Source organism: Oryza glaberrima, chromosome 3 (genome assembly GCF_000147395.1).
Source record: "Oryza glaberrima chromosome 3, OglaRS2, whole genome shotgun sequence".
Lineage (NCBI taxonomy): Eukaryota > Viridiplantae > Streptophyta > Magnoliopsida > Poales > Poaceae > Oryza > Oryza glaberrima.
This window is the reverse complement of record NC_068328.1, coordinates 6,366,411-6,390,106: the sequence shown is the minus strand read 5'-3', so window position 1 is coordinate 6,390,106 and position 23,696 is coordinate 6,366,411. Positions and strand designations below refer to the sequence as shown.

General features: G+C 40.2%; 1 protein-coding gene across 1 annotated transcript; it reads right to left on the bottom strand.

The window, feature by feature from the left end:
- Positions 1-15,603: 15,603 nt before the first annotated feature.
- LOC127765456 (uncharacterized) lies at positions 15,604-19,739 on the bottom strand. The gene is made up of 2 exons (XM_052290365.1): positions 19,474-19,739; positions 15,604-16,333 (listed from the first exon to the last, which is right to left on the bottom strand). Exons 1-2 carry the CDS (start codon positions 19,584-19,586, stop codon positions 16,126-16,128), a joined length of 321 nt encoding a protein of 106 aa, XP_052146325.1. The 5' UTR covers positions 19,587-19,739; the 3' UTR covers positions 15,604-16,125.
- Between the last annotated feature and the right edge of the window lie 3,957 nt (positions 19,740-23,696).

The following is a 23,696-nucleotide window of genomic DNA, read 5'->3' as shown; positions in this document are numbered from 1 at the left end:
TGTTCAGTTAAAATTGGCAGGATGTGGATGTGAGAAGCTGGTTATGTTTTTATTTGTCACATGCATCTTTTTTTGAGATCAGGATAATATAAAAGGTAGACTTTCTTTCAAAATATATATATATATATATATATATATATATATAAAAGTTAGACTAGCAAAGTCTTTTATTACAGTTTAGTATAGAGATCACCTGGATATAGAAGAAATAAAGCAATGCTCCACTGGTTAAACAACTTGTAATCTGTCTCATAGGAATCAATGGGCAAGTTAGGTCTCCTGCGGATACTATAGTGCTAGGTTTCATACTTGCACGCTTCTTAAAATTCCACCTTTGTATCAAATTTCAATTGGCGCTAATTTCATGGGCTGGTTAGCGGACATGCATGTTGCAAATTACTCCATACTGTTGTAGTGTGTTGTACATACTCTGCAGTCTGCACCCTTAAAAATAGAATATCTAGTAGTATAGTGTACTAATATAATGCAACAACAGGTCAGATGCTAATTGTGTTTTATTCTTATACAGTTGAGGATGTGAACATACATAATTAGTCAAGCCAAGACAGTACAGACCTATGTTGCATATAACATCTAATTAATGAAGACATAGCACTTCCCCTGCTGTGCAGACGGCTGCAAAATCGGAATCATCCAACAGATAATGACAGCTCTACTGGATCAGAGTCTAATTGATTGCTAGTTTGCCGCTACTCCGTGGCTGTGTGTGTATTGCTGGAAATCCAAAGATGGTTGCTGCGGCTACAGCAGCGCCGTCATGCCAGCTCTGCTCCATGTCCATCGCCTCTACGAGGCAGAGCTTGACCTTTGCTGCTGTTATATGACACCTGAAGATCCAAACTTACCCCTACAAGTATTTGATATTTAGAACAAGATTTAATCAAAAATTTCAACTTTGACCACCAGTAGTTTCTCAAATGCTAGATTTAAAAACATAAATGGAACACTGAAAATTACCATCATAATATTATAACTCATTAGCCGCCGTAGTATTTTTTTTCCTTCCTAGCTACTTTTTTTGTTTTGCTTTTTCTTCCTTCCCATAGCATAAGCCGGTCTGGCTGATTATGTTGTGTATAAAAAAATTTCGTTTTAATATATTGACGTGCAATTCTTTTGCGCGTTCGTGAAAAAGATTTTACAATCATTTTCAAATATAAAACTGATCGTCGAAGTTCAAATGTTTAATCAAACCTTGTCCTAAACATTAATTTTTTGCAAGACTTTTGGCTCTTGAATATAATGTGAATTGTTATATATGAAAGAGTCTACAAACAAATAACATAAAATGTAGTGATATAGACCACTTCACAAAGAAAATGTTCACTGCCTAACTTGAATTTAAAAACTACAAATTCAACTGTGAGTAGTGCAGGTACTGTCCATTACATTTTTTTTTCCCTTGATGCGTGGATCAAGTTCAATTAGGACTTGAAATTTTTGGGATGATGGATGTAAATTGTTCTAGTGTTTTCAATTACTAGTATGTTGGGAAGAACTATTCATTATGTGGTAGTATTTGAGAAGTGGGGGACATCCTTAATGATTAGAGGACTTTCTCTAAGATGACCAGCTTCTTAATTTACAAAAGAGTTGCACCTGAATTATGTATTTCTAAATAGAAGAAAAACACCACTAGTTAATGTATTGGTGAAACACGCATATTCATATCATGATGCTCTGTCAAGGTCTTGAACTTTTTATTAGTATACTGATTTATCATTTGAGTTGAAAGCTAGCCAGCATCGATCTGATTTGTTTTAGAAAACAGAGCATGAACAGTATTCTTAGTGCTTCCAGCTTGTTAACGGAATCTAATGGCTCTCATCAAAACTGATTGGTCCCGTTCATCCACGAACGGCACGAGATTCCGTAGCACTGACAATCAATTCTTGGTAGCCTGATCAATGGCACTGGCAGAGAGATGGCCCCTGCGCCATGAGGAAGCATGGAACAGAAATGATCAAAAGGAAGGGTCTGGATCCAGATTTCCAGATAGGCCAGCATCATTGTTAATTTGGTGCCATGGAAAGATGATTAGGGTGATGTTTACAGATAACTTTTTTATATGTGTGCTGCATAATTCGTGGCTGTTGCTGCGGTCCCATGTAATTATGGTGTGATGCACCTTTAATTTATGGACAGAGGCCTGGAGGTTGCGAAATAGTATCTGTTGCACGCCCTGCCCCTCATTTAGTCGATGTTCACTCAATTGTTATGCGTATGGATCGTATGCGTCCTTGTGGTAGTACTCCTACCTCTTAAGAAAAAAAAATGTAATCATACGGCCATCTGTTGTCTATGCATAATTTAGCTGGGCAGTGATTACTAAATCGCTAAATAAAACGACAAAAAAAATAGACGATGGCTCATAGATAAAATCCAAAGAGTAAATTGCATCCACGGTGTATCTACTTGACAGGTGGGTGTAATTTAGTGCAATAACATGAGAAATGAACATTCCAATGCAACAACTTGGTAAGTAGGTGTAATTTAATATAAAAAATTTATAAGTGATCGTATAAATGAAACAACTTACAAGTTAGGTATGATTTTGATATAACAAATTAAATTAAAAGGTTATGTGACAACTTAATTATTTGCAACATTTTTTATATATAAATTCATTTTTAAGAACTTATTTTGACAATATACTAGCGCGGATTTGTATAAGTATATTTATATTTTTATCCTAATAACTAATAGCTGAAAATCAATTAAACTGGATGTAGAAATTATTATATTTCGATTGATAATTGAGCAGGTGAAGAAAAAAAATCTTAAAGGTAATTGGATGTAAATTGTACTACTATGTGCAGTATAATTCATAAATATTAAATTCAATATAAGGTAATATCCGTATGATTACTATGTAATGGCATGTTGACATCGTAAAAAAACTCACCTAAGATATGCTTAGCCAAGTTAATACAACAAAATACTAAATTGTTAAGTTATTGTACTAGAACGCACCCACTTGTCAAGTTGTTGTACTTGGACGTTCAATTCTCAAATTCTTATACTATATTGCACCCACATGTCAAGCTGTTGTACCGTGGGTGCAATTTACTCAAAATCCAAAAATACACTCCTCTTTTTCTTTCATGCTAGCTAATAATATTAGTAGTATAGTATTACAAATAGTGAGGATAGAAGCATCTCTCTATGTATTAAGCCAGAAAAGAAATTTTAATTTCTAGTTTAAGATCAACCCCATACTCCAGGAAGCTTGGATTAGGGGTGACTTACTCCGCACCAATACGAGTGTACTTCACTAGGTCCACGTGTTGAAATGGGCCAAAATGGTTCGTTAAAAAAAATGGGGGCCAAAATGTCCGTCTAAAATATAAAGTTCTCCCAAACTATAAACCGTGGACTTAGACGGTTACCATTTTCTTAAAAAAAAGGGGTAAAAATATACACATGTCTCAGCAGTATATCCTCATGTGTAGCCTCCACTAACTAGGACAATATGGAGCTGAAGAGTGCATCAGTTATTGATTATAGTTAAATTGTTTGTCAAACTCCGTAGCACATATCCATATTCCATTGAATAGATCTGATAAAATATTATGTTTTGTTGACTCTGTACTCACCCATCATAAGATGTCGTACAAAAGGCACGCTACATTCTACTTGACGGGACAACGCTAGTGCAGTTTATTTTTTATAACGTTGACAAAAATAAACGAAACAAAAAAATTGGTTGAGCTGAAGTTGATAAGACGTAGAGAAATAAACGGCACAACACAAAAAAGTCTGGTAACTTTTTGTCGGAGTAGAAAATATTATATAAAATATCTCATATAGATATATTTTCTAGACGAAAATACCACTGCCATGTCATATAAATAGATCACGAATAGAAATACTCCTAAACGGGGGATGACAAAGACTGCTTGGATTCGTATCCAACTTGCCTTCAGAGTTCTATATGGACAATGTTGATGGTATAAATATAGGTATCCTAAGAGGGGAGAAAGATACAATGCACTCTATCGCAAGCTAATAAAAGCTACATCCAAACCCGTCGAGTCGACATCCATAGAAGTCAATAACACTTAGCTGCCGGCTTTATGCTGACAAAATTATAGGCTAGAGTAGGGTCACCAACCTATACTTTACACTCTTGTTATTGATAAAATAGTGGAACACGAATCTCCCGCCAAATAGAATGTATAGTCATTATCTATCTCGGGAGGTCAGAATATGTATAAAAAATCACTATCTCTCTTATTCTCGTTCTATCTTTATGGCACCCTTACACTTATCTTACCCCATAACAATGATATGCTAATGAAATTGTTCATCAGATTATTGTTATGAGGTAACAATGATATACTAACTTAAAACAATGATAAAAAAACAAGTTATCTAACAATGATATACTAATGAAATTGTTCAACAGATTATTACCACAAATTATCTAATTGATTATATGATAACTTGAATATTTTTTTAAAAAGAAAGTAACATATACTAACTTAAAACAAGTTGTCTAAGCAATGCAGTAGAAAAAAAATATTTAAGAAAAAATATATTTTATTTTAAAGCGCAGAGAAGATAATCTGTTCTAATAATTGAGTAAATAATCTGAAAAGGGGTCTTAGGTTCCATTTGATTTATATTATTAAAAAGATTACTGGGGCAGAATATTGATTCGATTATAGAAATAAAATATTTTACGAAATAAACTTAATAAATATCTTAAGTTCTAAGCAATGAAGTAGATATTTTTTAGAAAATAACCCGTCTCAATAATACGATGATTAAGCTCAAAAGTGCCGGATGAGGAAATCCTGACACGCAGGCAACAAATGCTATTTTATTTTATTTTTCTAAACAAAGGTCAAAATGGCAACAACCTCAGCTTCTAGAAACCGCGCCGACGTACTCCCCCGAGTTACCACCCGTGTGCCCTGCGAAAACGATAACATATGATGGTCCGCGATGTCATTTCCTTTTTACAGTCAGCCGGGGAGCGAAAACGGAACACGTCCAGGAATTATCGCCACTGGCCGCGGCCGGGGCACCCACCGAAGATTAGCTTGACGCACTAGAAACAAACGATGCGAAAGCGGCCGGGCTTGATGTGGTGGTGGTGTGGGTGAGAGAAGGCGAGTGACGTCGTCCGGCTCCCGGGGCGCGCGGGGAGGGGAGAAGAGAGGAGAGGAGACGGGAGATGCGACCAAGCACCCGTGCGGGTGCGTCCCCCCACTCGCGGCGCGACACGTGTAAAGCCAGATGATGATGTGACAACGTGTGGGGCCCACGGCTGGCCACACGTGTGGGGATGTGTCATCTGGTCGTGCCGTTGAATGGGCCGTTTTTCTTTTTCCTTTTTTTTTTTTGCTTCGTTAATTAATACTCCTATGGGTTGGTTTCCATTTCCCGATGCTAAAGTTGCCGAATTGGCTGCTGTTAACGTAAATTTGCAGTACGGTGATAAAGACACATGTAGTACTCCTGGAATGCTCAACGTCATTTGGCCCGGCCTACTGTTCATGTCTATTCCGAATTTTTGATAGGTGCTTACTTCATTTTTTTAATAATAAAATAAACTAGCATGGTGGCCCACATAGATTACGTGGCTAGCATCATTATATTTTCTCTCATATAATAGCATATATGTTTCCTCATTATATTATTAAAATATATTACAATGACAACATAATTTTAAATTTTGCAATAACTTTTTAAAACTACTAATGTGTAATGACTACTCTAGTCTAATATTTCTTATTTTTTAATTCTGAATTTCAGCTATTTCTAAATTGTATTTCTATATGGACTCTGCTTTTTCTTTTTCTCTAATTAATGTGAGAATTTTTAGGCCATGAGAGCGAACGTGGAGGCTCCTTTTTTATTCCGAATTTTAGTTGGTTTTAAATTCCAATATGAACTCTATACTCTACTTCTAATATTCTTTATTTTTTAATTCCAAATTTCTATTTTATCTTAATTGTATTTCTATATGAACTCTATACTCTACTTCTAATATTTCTTATTTTTAATTCCGAATTTCGGTTATTTCCTAATTGTATTTCTATATGGACTCTATACTTTACTTCTAATATTCCTTATTTTTAATTCCGAATTTCAGTTATTTCCTAATTGTATTTCTATATGTACTCTAGTCGCCTCTTCTAATATTCCTTATTTTTTAATTCCGAATTTCAACTATTTCTAAATTGTATTTCTATATGAACTATAGTCTCCTCTTCTAATATTCCTTATTTTTTAATTCCGAATTTCAGCTATTTCTAAATTATATTTCTGTATGGACTCTAGTCTCCTCTTTTAATATTCCTTATTTTTTAATTCCAAATTTCAGCTATTTCTAAATTGTATTTCTATATGGACTCTGCCTTTTCTTTTTCTCCGATTAATGTGAGAATTTCTAGGTCATGAGAGCGAACGTGGAGGCTCATTTTTTTTCTGAATTTTAGTTAGTTTTAAATTCCTATATGGACTCTATACTCTACTTCTAATATTTCTTATTTTTTAATTCCGAATTTCAGCTATTTCTAAACTGTATTTCTATCTGGACTCTGTTTTTTCTTTTTCTCCAATTAATGTGAGAATTTCTAGGCCATGAGAACAAACGTGGAGGCTCCTTTTTCTATTCATTTAATTATATAATAGATTTTAGCATTTACTTCCAATAAACTACTCCCTCCGTAAAAAAAAACTCAAATTAGAAGGAGATGCGACCCCTTCTAGTACAAAGAATTTAAACATAGGGTCGCATCTCTTTCTAGCTTAAGCTTTTTTAGGACGGGGAAATAAATTGCTTCAAAGAACTCGTACCATTTCATTACACACTCTTATTTCTACCGTACTTACTTTAAATAATGTAGCAAATTTCATCAGAGTTGAACAATCGGCGGTGCATGGTTCGCGTTTAGCGGCCCGCACCATACATGCCCCCGGGTAAGAACATAAAAATGTGAAAAGAAATCCTTCGTCGTAACCGGGGGCAGATCTAGCATAAGGACGACGAGGGCTCGAGCATTAACTACTGGTAATAGAACCATGGGAGCCTTCACTTCTTTTTTTTTTGTCATAAATACATGCAAATAGGAGATTATAGCTTTGTCTAGTTTGTTCAGACCAGTGACGAATCTAAGAAAAAATAGTAGGGATATCTGAACAAACTGAATAAAGCTACAACATCTCTTCCCATCTACCTACATTAAAGAAAAAATAGTAGGAGTTTCATGAAAACTCCTATAATCCTCACACATGTAGTGAAAACTCGAGACCCCGTCGCCCTCATGCTAGATCTACCCCTGTTTCAGACCCTCCGATATTTTTTCATGATCCGTCGCTTGGTCGCAAGGACGGGTGGTCGTACAAATCAGTTCGGTACGAGTCGACTGGCGAGGCTGACTGATCTCACTTGTGTTCTGACCCGTAGATCGGCCCGTGCATGCGCGCTCTCGCCGCTGCCACAGTTAAACTGACGCCAAATCGCCAATGTTTGCTCCTTGATTCCAGGGCGGTCAGCGTGACGGGACGCGCGATCGACAAATCTTCGACCGGAATCGCGCCATCCCAATGTCGATCCCAATCATAGCGGCATATGCACACAGGGACGACGACGACTCGACCGTCGACGCAACCTGACACGAGTGACAACGATGCCGGCCGGCGGGCCGGCGGCAGTTGCAGGCTCGACGACCGTCAAGCAGGGCTTAGATCGATATTGATATATCGTGGTCTCGTCGACGATCTCATCCATCCGGCCGGTTCGTGACAGATAGGGCTGCCGTTGTGACTGGCTGCAGGCTGGTGAGGACACGTACTATGCTACTACCCCGTCTTTTTTTAAAAAAAAAAACCAATCCTATGTATTTACTCCCTTCGTCCCATAATATAAGGGATTTTGAGTTTTTCATTGCAACGTTTGACTACTCGTCTTATTCAAATTTTTTTTTTCCAAATATAAAAAACGAAAAGTTGTTCTTAAAGTATCGTAGATAATAAAGTAAGTCAAAAAAAAATACTAATTTTAAAATTTTTTGAATAAGACGAGTGGTCAAACGTTATAAAAAAAAACTCAAAATCCCTTATATTATGGGACGGAGGAAGTAGATTCGTAGCTAGAAATTCGTTGTTTTATGGAGTAGTACGTCCTCTCTTTGCTCTGCTAGAACTTCTCTTTCGATCGAATAACGTCGTGGCACGTAACACTGCACGTTCTGGTCTACAGGACGTTCAACGTACTTATGTATCGTAGACTGTCGTACTTATGTATCGTAGATTGTTACGTCCACCGATTCGCCACTGCTTTAATGATTTTCCATGTACTACTGCTCGTCTGCTCCTAGATTAATTAGATTGTGTTGTGGCCATGGATTAATGGAGTGGCAGTGCTATTGTTATCCACCCCAATAGTCGGAGCGGAAGAACCATCATCAGATCGACCGAAAGAGACGTCGCACGCATTATCATGTCCAAACGCTTCGATTTTGAGATGGATACTGTTTCTTTTTCTCTTCCTTTGGCCGAAAAACAGTAGCGCATACCTGGCTCAACCCCTGCTTCAGAATCTATAGTATGTACGCAGGGATGGGGCTACCCTTGTAGCGTTGTCTCGCTCCGATGGGCATATGTATGAGGTATATATCGATCGACTATTCAATTCGAGGGGCTTAATTACTTTACGTGGGCAGGTGGAGCACCATCGAGTTCTAAAACTGTGAGCTCAGCCATGTTAGGGTACATATTAAGGGTGATGTTACGAAAAACACCACTAATACTCCTACATTTTTGGCGTGCACACGGTTGGCCGATCGAGCTAGGATTGCCCTGAAGCGTACGCAGTGTTGGAGCTTTTGTTGTTTGTTAACTGTTCCTATGGTGCGTGTCGGTGTCGAGCCTAGTAGTGAGTTTCCAACCGTTGACGTAATATGTATCTGAGTTTTTCTCCTAAACTATTTTGAGTCATATGTCTCGGAAATGGATATAATATAGGGGAAAAAAATAAATTACCCCCCTAACGGTACGAATTACCCCTTCAATTTAAAACGGATATTCTTCACTCTCAACTTTTTATACCAGACGAATTACCCTCCAAACAGACTCCAGAGCGATTTTGATACTACGTGGCGTACACGTGACAGTTCAGTCAACATAAAAATTGATGAAATGGATGGTTACTCAAAATAAAAAAAAACTAATGAAACAGACGTGTAGGGAATTAATGTAGAAACTCATACGTATAAAAAGATAGAGTGAAACGTTAGGATATAGAAGAAATTGGATGAAATTTCAAGGATGCACGAGAAATTTCCTTGAAAGAGCGGAAAACGCATTCTTGGTGAGGTGGGCGCTAAGAAAACTTTTTGGCCATATTAAATGAGTGATATTTTGTTGAATGAGACTGATAATTGTGTTATTAATTATGCTTCACTATAATTATGTGACAGGCTACTCTAGTCTCTTCTAGTGATTATTTTGCCATTAAAGCCAGAGAAAAGTAATGCGAGACAATGAGAGACCTGGAGCTAGGGCTCAGGGCGGTAAGAGTATTAAGCTTCCATCTAGCTGGCAAATTGTAACAGCTTGGAATTTGATTTTAAAAAGCACATCATGCGATAAAATATGCCAATAAAAAAAAACAGTCAACCAATAACGACCATACACGGAGTATGGAGATGGGAAAACGTCTTGTATAGTCAGTAATGACTTAAGGCTTCTTTTGGAACTCTCAGAAATTTAATTATTCTGATTTGTTTTGAAATAGGGGCGATGCCCCGCAAAAAAAAAAAGGGCGATGAAATTTAATAGCTCAATTGTTTGCTCTTCAGTTTATAAGTCGCAAGCAAAATTTAAAATTTAAACTTAATTTTAGAGTTGATTTTGATGTTTTTTCATTGTAGTTTATTTTCCAATATTGTCTTTTAAGTTACAAAGAACATATGTATGAAAGTTTAAACAATTTAGTTGTTAATAAGCGTTACGACATATAATTAGCTGTAAATGAAATGATGGAACTTCTCGAAAAGTATGTGCCAAATAGTATCTTAATTAGATTTGTGCGGTGCTATAGTTTTTCTCGACCCTGGTCATCCTAACCCTAGAAATTAATATTTGCCTCCAACAATGCTGTGAAATGGATGAAGTTATAATTTATATGAGGTCTTAAAAAATTGAGCGAATTATTAGCCAGGATTTTCTTCCAGCCACGTGCGAGACTGAAAAAAGAGTTAATTTGGTGGCTTGGATACCTGGTCACCTGGAAGTAAACCCACCCACCAACCCACAGTACCATTTTCTACTCTTATTAAAGTAGGGGGTAATCCAACTTTTTTTTTCCAATAGACTCAGAATTAATATAAAGAAATTAAACCGTGACATGTTAATGGTCTCACCAACAGTTGAGTTGTTGCTAGCCTTTGTATCCTCCTGTTTTGCTCTCTCATGGCGAACAGTACGTAGTAACATGCTCAGATCAGTGGTCAACGGTTGGCCGGGGAACTAGCTAGGCCTGATCATAGGACGGCAAATGGTGCGAATCGGATTTCCCCATGCGCCGGGCACATGCACACATATTGACATCAAGAGATTGCAAAGTACTATTCGCGAATCTCGCAGCAGGTTGCCCGTAGCTGACTACGTACAGTACACCCCCTGCCAGCTGATGACGCCTAGCTAGTCGTAGTCGGCCGGGTCACCAACTCACCATGGACTGGCGGCAACTCTTGTACAGGATCGCGTTTCACCTGCCATTTCGGTGATGAACTTCACGGGAGTTCTCACGTGCTTAAAGAAAAGGTGTAGTAACAGTGCACGCATTTTGTGTGAACAGCTCAGTGCGTGCAGGTGTAGGGTAGGAGTCGTCGGGAGATCGGTACGATATCAAGGAACTAGGACAGCATTGTACAGTCCCCGTACCCTTTTTTCTTCCGGGAAGTACCCAACTCACGTCAACATTGTGGTTGGCTTGGCTCAGTCCTAGCATGGGAGGAGGGAAAAAAAAAAGAAATCAATCGGTTTCTAGTGTCAACACTCAACACGAGTACACAACTCGCATCTACGAAAAATTAAGTCCCAATTATAAGCTACCCATTCCGTTTCATACTATAAATCATTTAACTTTTTTAATCAAATTTATTTAAATTTAATAGAGTTTATTTTTTAATAAAAAACAAATGTATTATCAAAATATATTGAATTTTAAATTTAATAAAACTATTTTGTATAACTATTTTCTATAAATTTAGTTAAACCTAAATAGTTTTGAAAAAAGCCAAGCAAGTTATAATATGAAATAGGATCATGCATGCATCCTCCGATCCGATGGGCTCGCTACAGGTAGCCCAAGTACGTTGCGGGTGCATGGTGGGCAAGGGGGAAACAGTAGTTTATGTTGCCGCTATGCGTCGGTCGCGTAGTATGGCTCATCACCAAATGCACGTCGCCCTCGCCGCGCGCACGTGTGGTGGCGAGTCCCGCCCCGCGACCGCGTAGTAGGACTAGGAGATGGATAGACTTTACTAGTAGCATTCCGGTGGGCCGTCGGTCCAACGCGCGCGCGCGCGCGAGGGCGTGCGGTGCAAGCGCCGAGAGAAAGATTCCCCCACCCCGCGAACACCGCGCGCGCGCGCGACGACGTCCTCATCTCCTTCCGTTCCAACGAGCGGATCGAACAGCCACACACAGGGGAAAAAAAAAGCCCGGCCCCGCCACGCCGAAGCCGACGCGCGCGGCGGAAAGCGACGCGGGGGCGGCCTCCGGAGGGGATCGATCCTGTGTGCGCGTGCGTGCGGATGACATGAGATTCTGCGTATCCTTCGCGGGGCGCCGGGGGGTCGATCGTCCATCGGCCGTATTAGCTGGCTGCATGCCCGGGCGCAGCGGTGGCTTTCAAGGCGCTACTGGTCCTGACCTGCACACATACACACACTTATCATTGGCATTGGGGCCCTCGCATCGAAGCTGAGAGTAGAGTGGGTGTGCGTGTGCCCATCTCGATCGATCGGTGTCCAAAGCCTTAGCTATATCGACAATTAAGACTGCACAGCTAGCTGCACCCCACTGTTCCAAGGGCTCGCGATCCATCGATGTGTACGTGTGCCGATCGATCGATCGGATTATTTGGGTGCATGCACACAGGCCCGTCTGCACAGTGCCACTGTGTTTGGAGCAGTGCGCGTGCGTTTGCATGCGTGCCCGATCGCTCCTCTCACACGCTCCTCGCCGCGTCGACCCGGCGGACGTACGTGTGGCTTTTTCGTTCATTCTGCTGGGGACGCTGCCAGTTCGACTGTTGGATAATAGAACCGCCGCTCGGTTTCAGATGCTAGTGGCTCTGGGCTACTGGTACTGATTTTGTTCCTTGGCACTGTTCACTGTTACATCGGCAGGCGAGATCGATCAGCCGGTGGCCTTGGACTATTTGCCGGCACGGCTTCGACGACTACTCCCGTATTTTATTAATTTGCTACCCAATTTTCTATCGGTACTCCGTTTTGCAAGTGCAAATGTGTGTGCAACTCATTTATATATGACGGCTGCGGTAGTAGTACTGTGTAGATACATATACACGTGGTATGCACATACACAAATTTTGGACTACAAGCACAGGACGACCCATGTATGACTACTGCAGCATATGATTATGCTTGGACTGTGTACATGCACGCATGGATATCGAGAAAGTTTGCACAGTGCCATGCGCAGGGATGGCCAAGGAAAGAGTTTGACCGAAAAGGAGGCATGCATTGCATGGGCTACACACCTTTGCATCATTTCTGACGACCACCAAACCCCATTCTGCTCCTCTGAATCGATCAAGTGGTACTTCGTCCTTGCAGCAATAAACTATATGTGATACTTTTAGCATATAGAACAATCAGGAAGCTAGACAAGAACAGAGATCTTGCTTCCAAATTAAACATCGTGTAATCGAGCAAAAGCTACTTAAAGAAAGAGTAATACCTAAAAAGTAATTCAATAATCACTGTTCAAGTAATTAAGAACTTTGTAGCCTGAACAGCTTTTCTGGGATTCTGTCTGATCAAAGCTATTTAAAAAGAGATATATATGCTCGAAAAGAATTCAGTGATCACTGTGCAAGTGATTTATAGCTCTGTATAGGCTGACCAGCTTTTCTGGAGCTTTGTCTGATATATTGGAGTATATATATAGTAACAAGTAACGGGATATAGGCTCTGCTAGATGCGTACCTAATTGTGCGATTGAACCGTGATTTGACCTGATTTTACTAGAAGACATGTCGGCAATCCTGCGCCAACTATCAACAGGTTAAAAAGGAGGAAGAGAAAATAGAATAGCAAGTGTCGGGGAAAGATGTTGTGATGTCGCTCGAGGACATGATGAATGTGCATGAACAAAGATGATGCTGATCAGAAAAGAAAAAAAGAAGGGCTCCATAGATCAGGCTATACTTTTTTACCCAAAAATGCTAATGCAAGTGCACAAGGATGTGTCGATTGCTCAACAGACAAATAGGTTCTTTTGATCAAAGGGCAACTCGATGAGCTTACCATCCGATTAGTTTATAGTTAATGTGCACAACAAGTGACCAGGTTAGAAGAAAAGCAGCTTAGCCGAGTTTACTTTAGTGCAAGCTGAAGTGTGCAGATCGAGTTGCGTCTGCGGCTAGCGACCTCAGGCCTCAAAAAGCCATGCCATCAGTCAGTGCGGGCACTTGTCATGACCCCCTCTGGTCCTAATTCTGCAACTTAGCATCTCCATTGGGCACTCACTCGTGCGGCACAATATGCTCCAGCTTTTGGCTAATTCAGCTCCTGCTTTTGGCTAATTTTCGCGGCATAGGAGAAGGTAGCTTTCAACTCATGAGGAAGAGAACACGCGAATGCAGGGGCTCTTCGGACAGCGAAAGGCACAATTGGTCACTGGTTGGGTGGTGGTCAATGACACACTGATATTGTTTGTTGTTTGTTGTGCGAGGAAATTACGAGCCCGGGAGGATATGGTAACCTAGGAGGAGGCGCCCGTGCAACGCCCTGAAGCGTACGTGGCTCTGCGTGGTGCAGGCCTTTCTGATAAAAGATGAAAGGGTCCTGCCGCTTTTCGGCCCACCATGGGGATGGAAGCGTGGGTGGTGGGTAGGCACATCGCCCAACTAGACGACGCCCAAGTCCAAACTATATTTGCACTACAGCCAATTGCTTACTATATAGATCTTTATAGCCTATTTTTCAGCTTATTTATATAGCGGTTAATATTTCACTATAAATATATAGTCCACAAGTCTATCTAACGGATTTTCTTAGTTCCTGTGCCTAAGCCAGCTGTAAACTTACCCGCTTCTTATCTTTCTCCTCTCCTCTCTCATCTACCTCAGTATTTAGTCTTCTTATAGCCCTCTATTATACTTTGCTCTACCAGTAATCTACTAGCGGCCGAGGTGGTTTCATTCATCAAACGATGAAAAGCGTGGCAGAATGGGGGCGTGCAAAGCAATGGAGTACACATATACTTGCTGCTGCTTGGGTGCCAGATTGGCATGGTTACTTACTTACCGGAAGACTAGCGCACACGAAAAGCAGCAGGTCAAATACGGAAGCACTGGGCACTGGCTCGAGAGAAAATTTTGCAAAAGCATGTGCTGAAAAATTTGAGTGCTCGCTTCGGGCTTGAGACAGATATTTTGCTCCTGTCCATTTCTGACGGAGCTGCGGCTGGATGGATGGACAGGCTCCCCGTGCTTCCCCCCCTCGGTGGATGGCAAACCTACCTATCCACTTGTGGTAAGATCTTACGGCCATTGGCTTGCCCTCGACATGGTCCATAATAAGGTTTAGTATAACTCGCCACCGAAGATAATGATTCCGGGAAAACGACGGCGGTTTCCCAACTCGGGCGACGTGGCGACGCGCGCGGCGCAAACCAATCGCGCCGCGGGCGAGACCGAGACGAGATCACGATATCGCCGGAGGGGTTGCGCTTGCGCCGCTGGGTAGAGGTTGGTGGGAGAGCGGCATCGGCGAGATGGCAACCGCTGCTCCCGCCGCGGATAAACGCATCCGGCAACCGGCATCGAACGTTCCGATCATGGCACAGAGCTTTGCTCCGACAAGAGCTAAGCTCGGAGCTAGTAACACAGTGTCAGTGGCCCTCTGCCGAACCATGGACAATGATGATGGCCTTATCCCCTCTGGTAACCAGACAGTGCGCTTGGACTGAACTGTTTCTGGCCTGATAGCTAATGTAAGTTATCCTGGTGCAGTGGTGCCTCTGCCTTTTTTACAAGGCACTCAAGCTCTCGAGGAACGATGCCAGCAATCAGTACTGCAGAAGCAGTGCATCTGGGAAGTATATTAAGGATTTAAGAACATCGCAGGAAGTGCAAAAAAGTGGCTGCTGGGCCGACAACAGATGCATAAATGGGCTCACATTAGTTGAACTTGAACCACAGGTTGCAACACACTTGGGAAGCAGGATCTTCAGACGAAAAGAAAACAGAACCGAAGCATACGGTGTCCGTATTCATACTACTCCCTCCGTCCCATAATATAAGAGATTTTAAGTTTTTACTTGCACTGTTTGACCACTCGTCTTATTCAAAAAATTTGTGCAAATATAAAAAATAAAAAGTTGTGCTTAAAGTACTTTAGATAATAAAGTAAGTCAAAAAAAAATAATTCTAATTTTTTTTTGAATAAGACGATTGGTCAAACAGTGTAAGCAAAAAGTCAAAATCCTTTATATTATGGGACAGAGGGAGTACATAATATGCTAAGAACAGGGAAAGCAGATCACTTGACACAGAACAAAACATAATTCCAAGTGACCGACAATTGACCAGTTATTTCACATATGCATTAGTGAGCATAATCACAACAAACAGGCTTAGATATCCAAAGATTCACTATCAGAAATTTTCTAACGGTAGCATTACCTTTCAAAGGCAAAGCTCGAAAAAGATGGGCAAAAACTGAGACAAGGGTGTTGGTGCATATGTATGTGCATGCACCAAAACAGAATAGGTAATACATTCAGACATTTGGGTGTAAGTTGAACTGTCTGTAAATTAAGTAAAGCAGGCAATTTCCTATTTGCAGTTGCGCGGTTTTACTACAATGTTACAAGATATCAAAAATATATTCACATGGACAAAGGTAACAACAATCTCCTTTCTCTTTTCCTCTTCAGCCTTCTATGCCTAGATATTTTGAGACCTACTGGAAGGAGAATTCCGAAAACTACAAAGATGGCTGAAAGTCTGAACCATCTCAAGTAAAGGGCAACATAGCAGGACACCATGACAAAACAAAACAAGATAGCATAGAAGAGAGCAACCTTGAGATCCCGCCTGCAACATAAAGGATCATGGATTTAAGAGCAATTACAAAGGCCTCAGAAGTCAAAACAGAAGCAGAAACAGGATAGCAACAACCAACAGATTATATATTGTGCTACCGGCCTACCGAAATGAAAATCACCTAGGAATTCCAGTTGCGAATACCTACCTAAAGCTCATTTTCACAAGCTATAGTATTTCCTCTATCAGTTTCATTATAGACAAGCAAGATACTTTCTATATAGTAGTTTAGACTTTAAAAAATCAACAAGGATTTCCAGATTGCAAATACTAAGAGCTCATTTGCATTAACCATGCTACATTCAGTTTGCTAGTTCTTAACTCTGAGAAAGGGTATGAACAATTTCAGGACTATCGCATTCAATTGGAAAAATGAGCACATTGTGTTCACTATAAACTCGATGTTTCCTTTATTCACTCCAGCACAAGCTAAGTATGTCACAAAATTGCCTAATATAATACTCCCTCCGTCCCATAATATAAGTCTCCAAAATCCCTTATATTACGGGGCGGAAGTAGTACAATTCAGGATAGTGAATTCTATGATAGAATGAAAATCCTCTGTTGCAATGAAAATCGAAGGCATTCATTATCAATTTGTCTTTTAGTTTCAATAGTTACAATTACTTTGGATGCAGACTGTAGGGAATCAAACAAAATAGGTTTGTAGGGGTCCAACACAAAGCATAGTTTATGTTAGCACTACAACTAAATATTTTGAAGACAGTTACAAGCCTTAATTCAGTACCACAAGTGTCATCAGTCATGTATAAAATGACAGCAATGCTGCATGGAAAATATAAGATGATTCACTGGCCAATAGGTTTTGCTTAGACAACATTAAGTAAATACATATAATCAGAAAACAGAGTACACAACAAAGTAGATTGCCTAGTTTCTAAAAATCAGTAACCGGTTTTCATTCAGTCACCTTCCTCGTATTGGTCACCTACCTAGTAGTGTTAATATGGCTTAGCTGGACTGTAGTCTCACTGGCAACCCGACAGTTATGAGCATCAGTTCCCTTTATGTAGCCTAATAAACAGCCTAGTAGACCCGTTTACAGAACACTGTAGACTACACAGTAAAGTGTTCGTGAAAACAGTTTAAAGCAACATTCGCTTGCTCCTATAAGTCTGGCATCCACTATATTTTATATACACATTTATGCAGAAGCATGTATAAAGCATTACAGCTAAATTCAAATATTCACTGCAACATTTTCATGACTGCCTCTTTGTATGAGAAAGGGAAGCTGCCCATCTTGCAAGATAAATAAAAGCAAGTTTCTGGCATAATAGATAATAGATGTAACAAATAGTGGGTAAAAAAGACTCTGTTCAAAATTATAAACATAAACATACTATCTCTACTATGAACTTTTCATCATAAGTCCTAAACCCTAACACAAAGCACCATTTTTTAAAGGTTCTTCAAGGTCGCAGGTTTATCTTATGGTATATTGTTTGTAAGGCCACAACTCAAGTGATGGACTTGATGTTGAACTTTGGAAAATCGTGAGTCGTTCTTTTTGTAGTACTAAAGAAATATGATGGTTTAGCCAATGAAAACTAAACCAAAAAATAGAACAAACAAAAAAACAGAAAAAAATAAATGGCCAACCTTTTCTTTAATAGAAATGTTACTACTAAGTACCAACTGGACCAAGCCTGTCTATTCGCATCAGTTGTAGTGACCTATTTATTCCTGCTTAGCTCCTTCAACTATAATTTATTTTCGGACAGGCCCTAAACAGACAATGAGATTCACTTTATTAATCCATCAATTAGCCATTGGCTGTCATATAAGCCTTCCAACTGGCACGCCATGCCATGCAGACAATCCAAGTCTCTTGAAGCATGAAATGGCAAGCCATGAATTGGTGTGATCAACAAACTTAAAACATGGGTTACATACATGGACATGAGGACATCCCATATCATCTTAGCCACCTCTCCATTACACTGCAGTGCATATAATGGATAAAGTGCTAAACTTATGCAGTGCTTGCCACTTGCTAGGCATATTCCTGAGTCTAGGGATAACTGGATAAGTTGTAAAAATTAAACTTGAGCAAACTGAGGTTGGCCTGGCCAAGGTAGGTGGGCTTGGCAAGTTGGCAGGGCTTGACCAGGTTTAGGGATAGGACAGGTTCTTAAGTGACTAAGTGTGAGGCCTGTTAGCAACCAAACACTATTGCTTTGGGTAGTTTTGTCAAACCTGGACCAACACCAGGTTGCTTAAATGAAACAGTCTCGATGCACTGCAGGCATGAGTTTTGCTCAGGTATAGGAAACTACAACTAGCTGACAGTATTCAGTTCCCCTTTCTTTTCCTTAGTTCCTTCACAAATTGTTGTATTCAGCTACTGACAAAAGTGAAGACACCATAGCTTGCATCATTATTCATGAATGCAGTTGTTTGTTCTAGTACTCCGTTGACTATGATCATGGGAATAGATGAAAAGTTGCATAATTAAGTTGTTTTATCCAAATATACTAATAAAACACAACAGCTATGCTATTGTCTTGACTATTGCTGAGTAGCACCCACATACAAACAGAAGAGGGCCTTATCTTAGAGCCCCTTCAGATCATATATCCAACACCTTGCCATCGAATAGATATTGTATGGCCGAGCTTTTTAACAATCCTAGTCTCAAACAAAAGTCAAAAAAGATCTCTTAGTAGAGACCTCGAAATTCTAATTTTCACAAGACATTGCACCGTCAATTGAGTGCACAGCTAATAATTAGTCATGAAGTTATTAATATCATACTGTGAATTTCTACCTACTCAAACCATATCACATACTTAGTCCCAAATAAAGGAGACTAAAATCCCTTCTTGTTGTGCACTGCTACAACCAGAAATTAACCAAAAAACAAAATGCTGCCACTATTCACACAGATCATCCAATACCCATATGATCAAGGAAGCAAAACAAAGAATAAGCCAATCTAGGGAGACCATTACACTGAATCTAGGGAGACGAATCTGATTTTGATCATTACACTGAATCTAGGGAGACCACCAAAATCAGGGCAATCCAACTAAAAGCCCTAACCGCATCATGTTTGTAGCAGCGTCGCATCAGATCTTAGCAGGAACAAGAAGATGAGGGACCTTTACCTGGAGGCGATGTGAGGACTGGGCGAGAAGACGGCGAGGGCGGCGGAGTAGGACTGCGCCGACCGGATCTGGTGCTCTCTCAGCTGCTCCACCAGCTTCGCTCGAGTGATCATCTCCTCTCCCTACTGGAGCCCCCGATTCATCCGAGGCACCTTTTTGCTAGAACTGCCTGGAATTGGCGGAGGGAAGAGAAGAACAAGAGGGAAAGGACGAAGCCACGAAGGGGAAGAAGAGGTATTGGAGGAGGAAGAGGACTCGGTGATTCTCGGCATCGTTCGTGTTCGTTCGTTCCACAGTTCTACTGTGCTGTGCTCGCAGCACCACAGGATCGGAGATCAACGGCTAGGATTGCATCAGTGACTGTTGGGGGTAAATGTGAACTTTCTGTGGGCACATGGAATATATTTTGAACAATGAACAAGTGCACATATTTGTTGAAAAGTCAGATTTACACACAAATGTGTGTCTCTTTACATGTTAGCCTTTGTACGTGGAACCATTTCTAAACCATCAACAATGTCTTATAGACTTGTCGTCATATAAATTGTTTGTGATGACCGATCATCACAATTGTTTTCAACATCGTAAGTTACATATACGATCTTGCAAGTAAAATCTCCAAATTTAGCATGGACGAATTGTTAAGAACGGTATGTTTGACAATATAGGAGAGAGATAGATGCGGATAGATTAGAGCTTGGGCTAAGGCCTACGGCCCAGACCACCCTAGACTATTTTAGCCCACAAAGATCCTAGCATGGTGAAAATTTGTTCAGGTGTATGGACATGTAGAGCCCGTTCAGATTGTAGCCAAAATAAACCTTACAAAGTTCTGGCAATGCCAAAATTTTAGTAAGATGGCAATATTACCAAAATTTGGCAGGATTTCTTATGTATTGACCAAATTTGGTAACAAACTAAACGTAGATATTTTTTTTGTAACTTTGCCAAAAAAAATATGGTTGAAAATGATATCAAAGTGAACATACTCGTAGTCACAACTCACAAGCTCGGGCCATGAATAGGAGATATACGATTTTGGTCTATTTGATTACTACTACATTATTTTAGCGGATTATCTATTTGATTGGACGTGACTACACAACTAGTGGTAGCTGGTTTGTCTACCACTCCATCTATAAGAGACACCATCCACCTATATTTTAAATACAATTTTCTCTTAAACTACTCATCCGATCTACGATCCGATTACATCGTTGTGTTCGTAACAATTAAATCTTTACAACAAGATCTCACATGATTATATTTTGATAAAAAATCACAAATTACTTTTATGATATGTCTAAATTACTTTTAGATTTCACTAAGTTACTTCTTAGACATACAAAAGTAAATTCAGTAAAGCTTTAAAGTAATTTACATATATTATAAAAGTAACTTATAACAAAAAGAAAGTAACTTTAATTAATACCTTTTTTCATTGAACAAATTATCATATATATAAGTTACTTTTAAATTTGATTAAAATACTTCCTATACATTCATAATGCTCTGAGGTGATTACTTTTATTATTGTTTTTTTATTATTGTTTTTAGTTAATTCCATAATTTGTGCTGATTAATTTAATTTCTAGATAGAGTCATGTTTTTATCTCTACAACGGATTTACTTGAAATGACATGCCAAAGTTACATTCGTTTTGTTCTAAGTTACTTCTATAATATATGTAAATTACTTCTAGGCTTTACTGAATTTACTTTTGTATGTCTAAGAAGTAACTTAGTGAAATCTAAAAGTAATTTAGACATATCATAAAAGTAATTTGTGATTTTTCATCAAAATATAATCATGTGAGATCTTGTTGTAAAGATTTAATTGTTATGAACACAACGGTGTAATCGGATTATAGATCGGATAAGTAATTTAAGAGAAAATTTCATAAGAAGAAAAAAAAATATGGACAACCTAATAGCAAAAACTACTTGCATGCAAGTCTGTAACGCTACTAGTACTTCTCACGCAATTGTCTGCGTCGCTCGTTAAGTCTAAATCGAGATGCCTCACGAAATAGATTTTGCGTATTTGATTATAGGAAGAAATCAAATGTCTTGAGAAAAAAGACCTAAAAATAGGTTAAAATAAATGATCTAAACAATGCAATAGAAGAAGGTTTCTAAGGAAACATATCTTTAGAGTTATGGAGCAAATGATCCATGTTAATAATCCGTACGTTGAAGTAGCTGAAAAATACTCCTTTGATTTCGTATTATAAGGTGTTTGGATTTTATTTTTAGTCAAAGTTCTTTAACTTTGAACAAGTTAATAGAAAAATAATTAATATCAATAATACCAAATAAAATACACCATCAAGATATACTTTATGTTATGGTGAATTTTGATGAAACTAATTTGAGATTGTAGATGTCGTTGTAGTTTTTTCTATAAATGTGATCTAATTTCGAGAGGTCTGACGATCTTTGTATTAGCATGAGAATGAGTCCTTTACTCCTTTACTTCACCTACACCTGAAAACACTATGCTATGCATGATTGCTTGCACGAGAGTACGTACTACGCAGTTTCAGAGGATACACTAATGCCTTCCGATAGCACGTTGTGACTTGTGAGTACACATTTTTGACTGAATTCACATGAACATTGGGTGCAAGACTTGATGAACGACCTGTCGACCTTATAGCATCTCCAACAGACTACTAAAATCCGGCTCTCCAAACACCCATATAGCCAACTTTTTATCTGATTTAGCAAGTCAAACTAGTTCCTCGCTCCAATAGACTCTCCATTTGTACTTTTCATCCTGAGTCTATGACAATGGGACCCACATGTCAGCCTCCACCGCCCTTCTTCCTCTTTTCTTCCCTGCTTCCTCTTTTCCCGCTAGGGCAACCCCATCGGCCCATCCTCGAGCTCCTTATTGGCCCTCTCTGAAGCGAGGACGCCAGCGCACGTGAGGCGGGAGGCGACGGCGACGGGGATTCGCCCGCATGAGGCAGGAGGCAACAACGATGAGGATCCGGGCGGGCGAGAGCCGACAACGATGAGATATCCGGGCACGCGCGAGGTGTATGGTAACGACGACGAGATCCAGGCGCGGCGAGGTGGAAGGTGGCGCCGACGAGATCCAGGTGCGCGAGAGGTGGAAGGCGGCGACGACGAGATATAGGCACGCGCGACACGATGACGACGGCGAGCGTGGAGGTCGGCGGTCGCGGCGAGCGGGGTCCGGCGGCTGCCGTGCTCGAGCTCCTCCCCATGCCTCCTCCTCATGCTCCTCTTGTGCCTCCTCATTGGTTGCCGTGTGGGGATAGAGAAGACTGGATGTGTGGGGCCCACCATTGGTCAGCCAAATAGAGTGGCCAAATTTGGCTAGTGGAGGAAGGGTTTTGGTCAGTCGGATGGCTTAGCCATCCGGTTGGAGAGGTTGTTGGAGCATGTTTTTTTTTATTAGAATTATTAAAATTTAACTTGAAGAGTGAGATGTAGAGACTGTTGAAGATGCTCTTATTAGCCCGATACAAACAGTTCTCAGCTCCCTATTTTATTTAGGAAACAAAACCCTCAGCCATCATGAACCACATGTGTCTATTTACAACTTGTACATTGCCCCTGACAGTTTCTGTCTGTAGTCGCCTACCCTGAGTATATATATACATACCTACACATGGGATGTCAGCGCGTAATGCTTAAATTACTTACGTATAAACGTGAATCACATATCCACACACTTGCTATTTGCGCGTGTGATCACTCCATAGTACACACTTTGCCTAGTTTGCCTTCGCTGCTGGAACCCATCTTTAACGCCGGTTGGAAACTGACGGCGAATCCGGGACTAAAGATACCCATCTTTACTCCCGGTTAAAATAACTGGGACAAAACACCAACCAGGACTAAAGATGGCGCAGCCACGTGTCGTCCAACGCCATCTTTAGTCCCGGTTGATAGATAAAATCTTCCCATTGAACTTATAAACCGGAATAATTATGATTTTTCCTCGACCCGGTAAAGATCATTTCTCCAGTAGTGCTTGAAGTGCTCTATATTTTCGGATGCTGCCGCGAGACACGCCGACTCTGGCCTGACCATGGTTCCCATTTTGCCATCTCGATAATCCGAGCAAACAGATCGCCTAAACTACAGCTACAGCCACGCAACACGTCAACGCAGGCTCGGAGAACGGACAGAGACCTACTCGGTCCGGCTTCAGTCATCCAGCCAGCCATTTGGCCAATTGCCCATGTC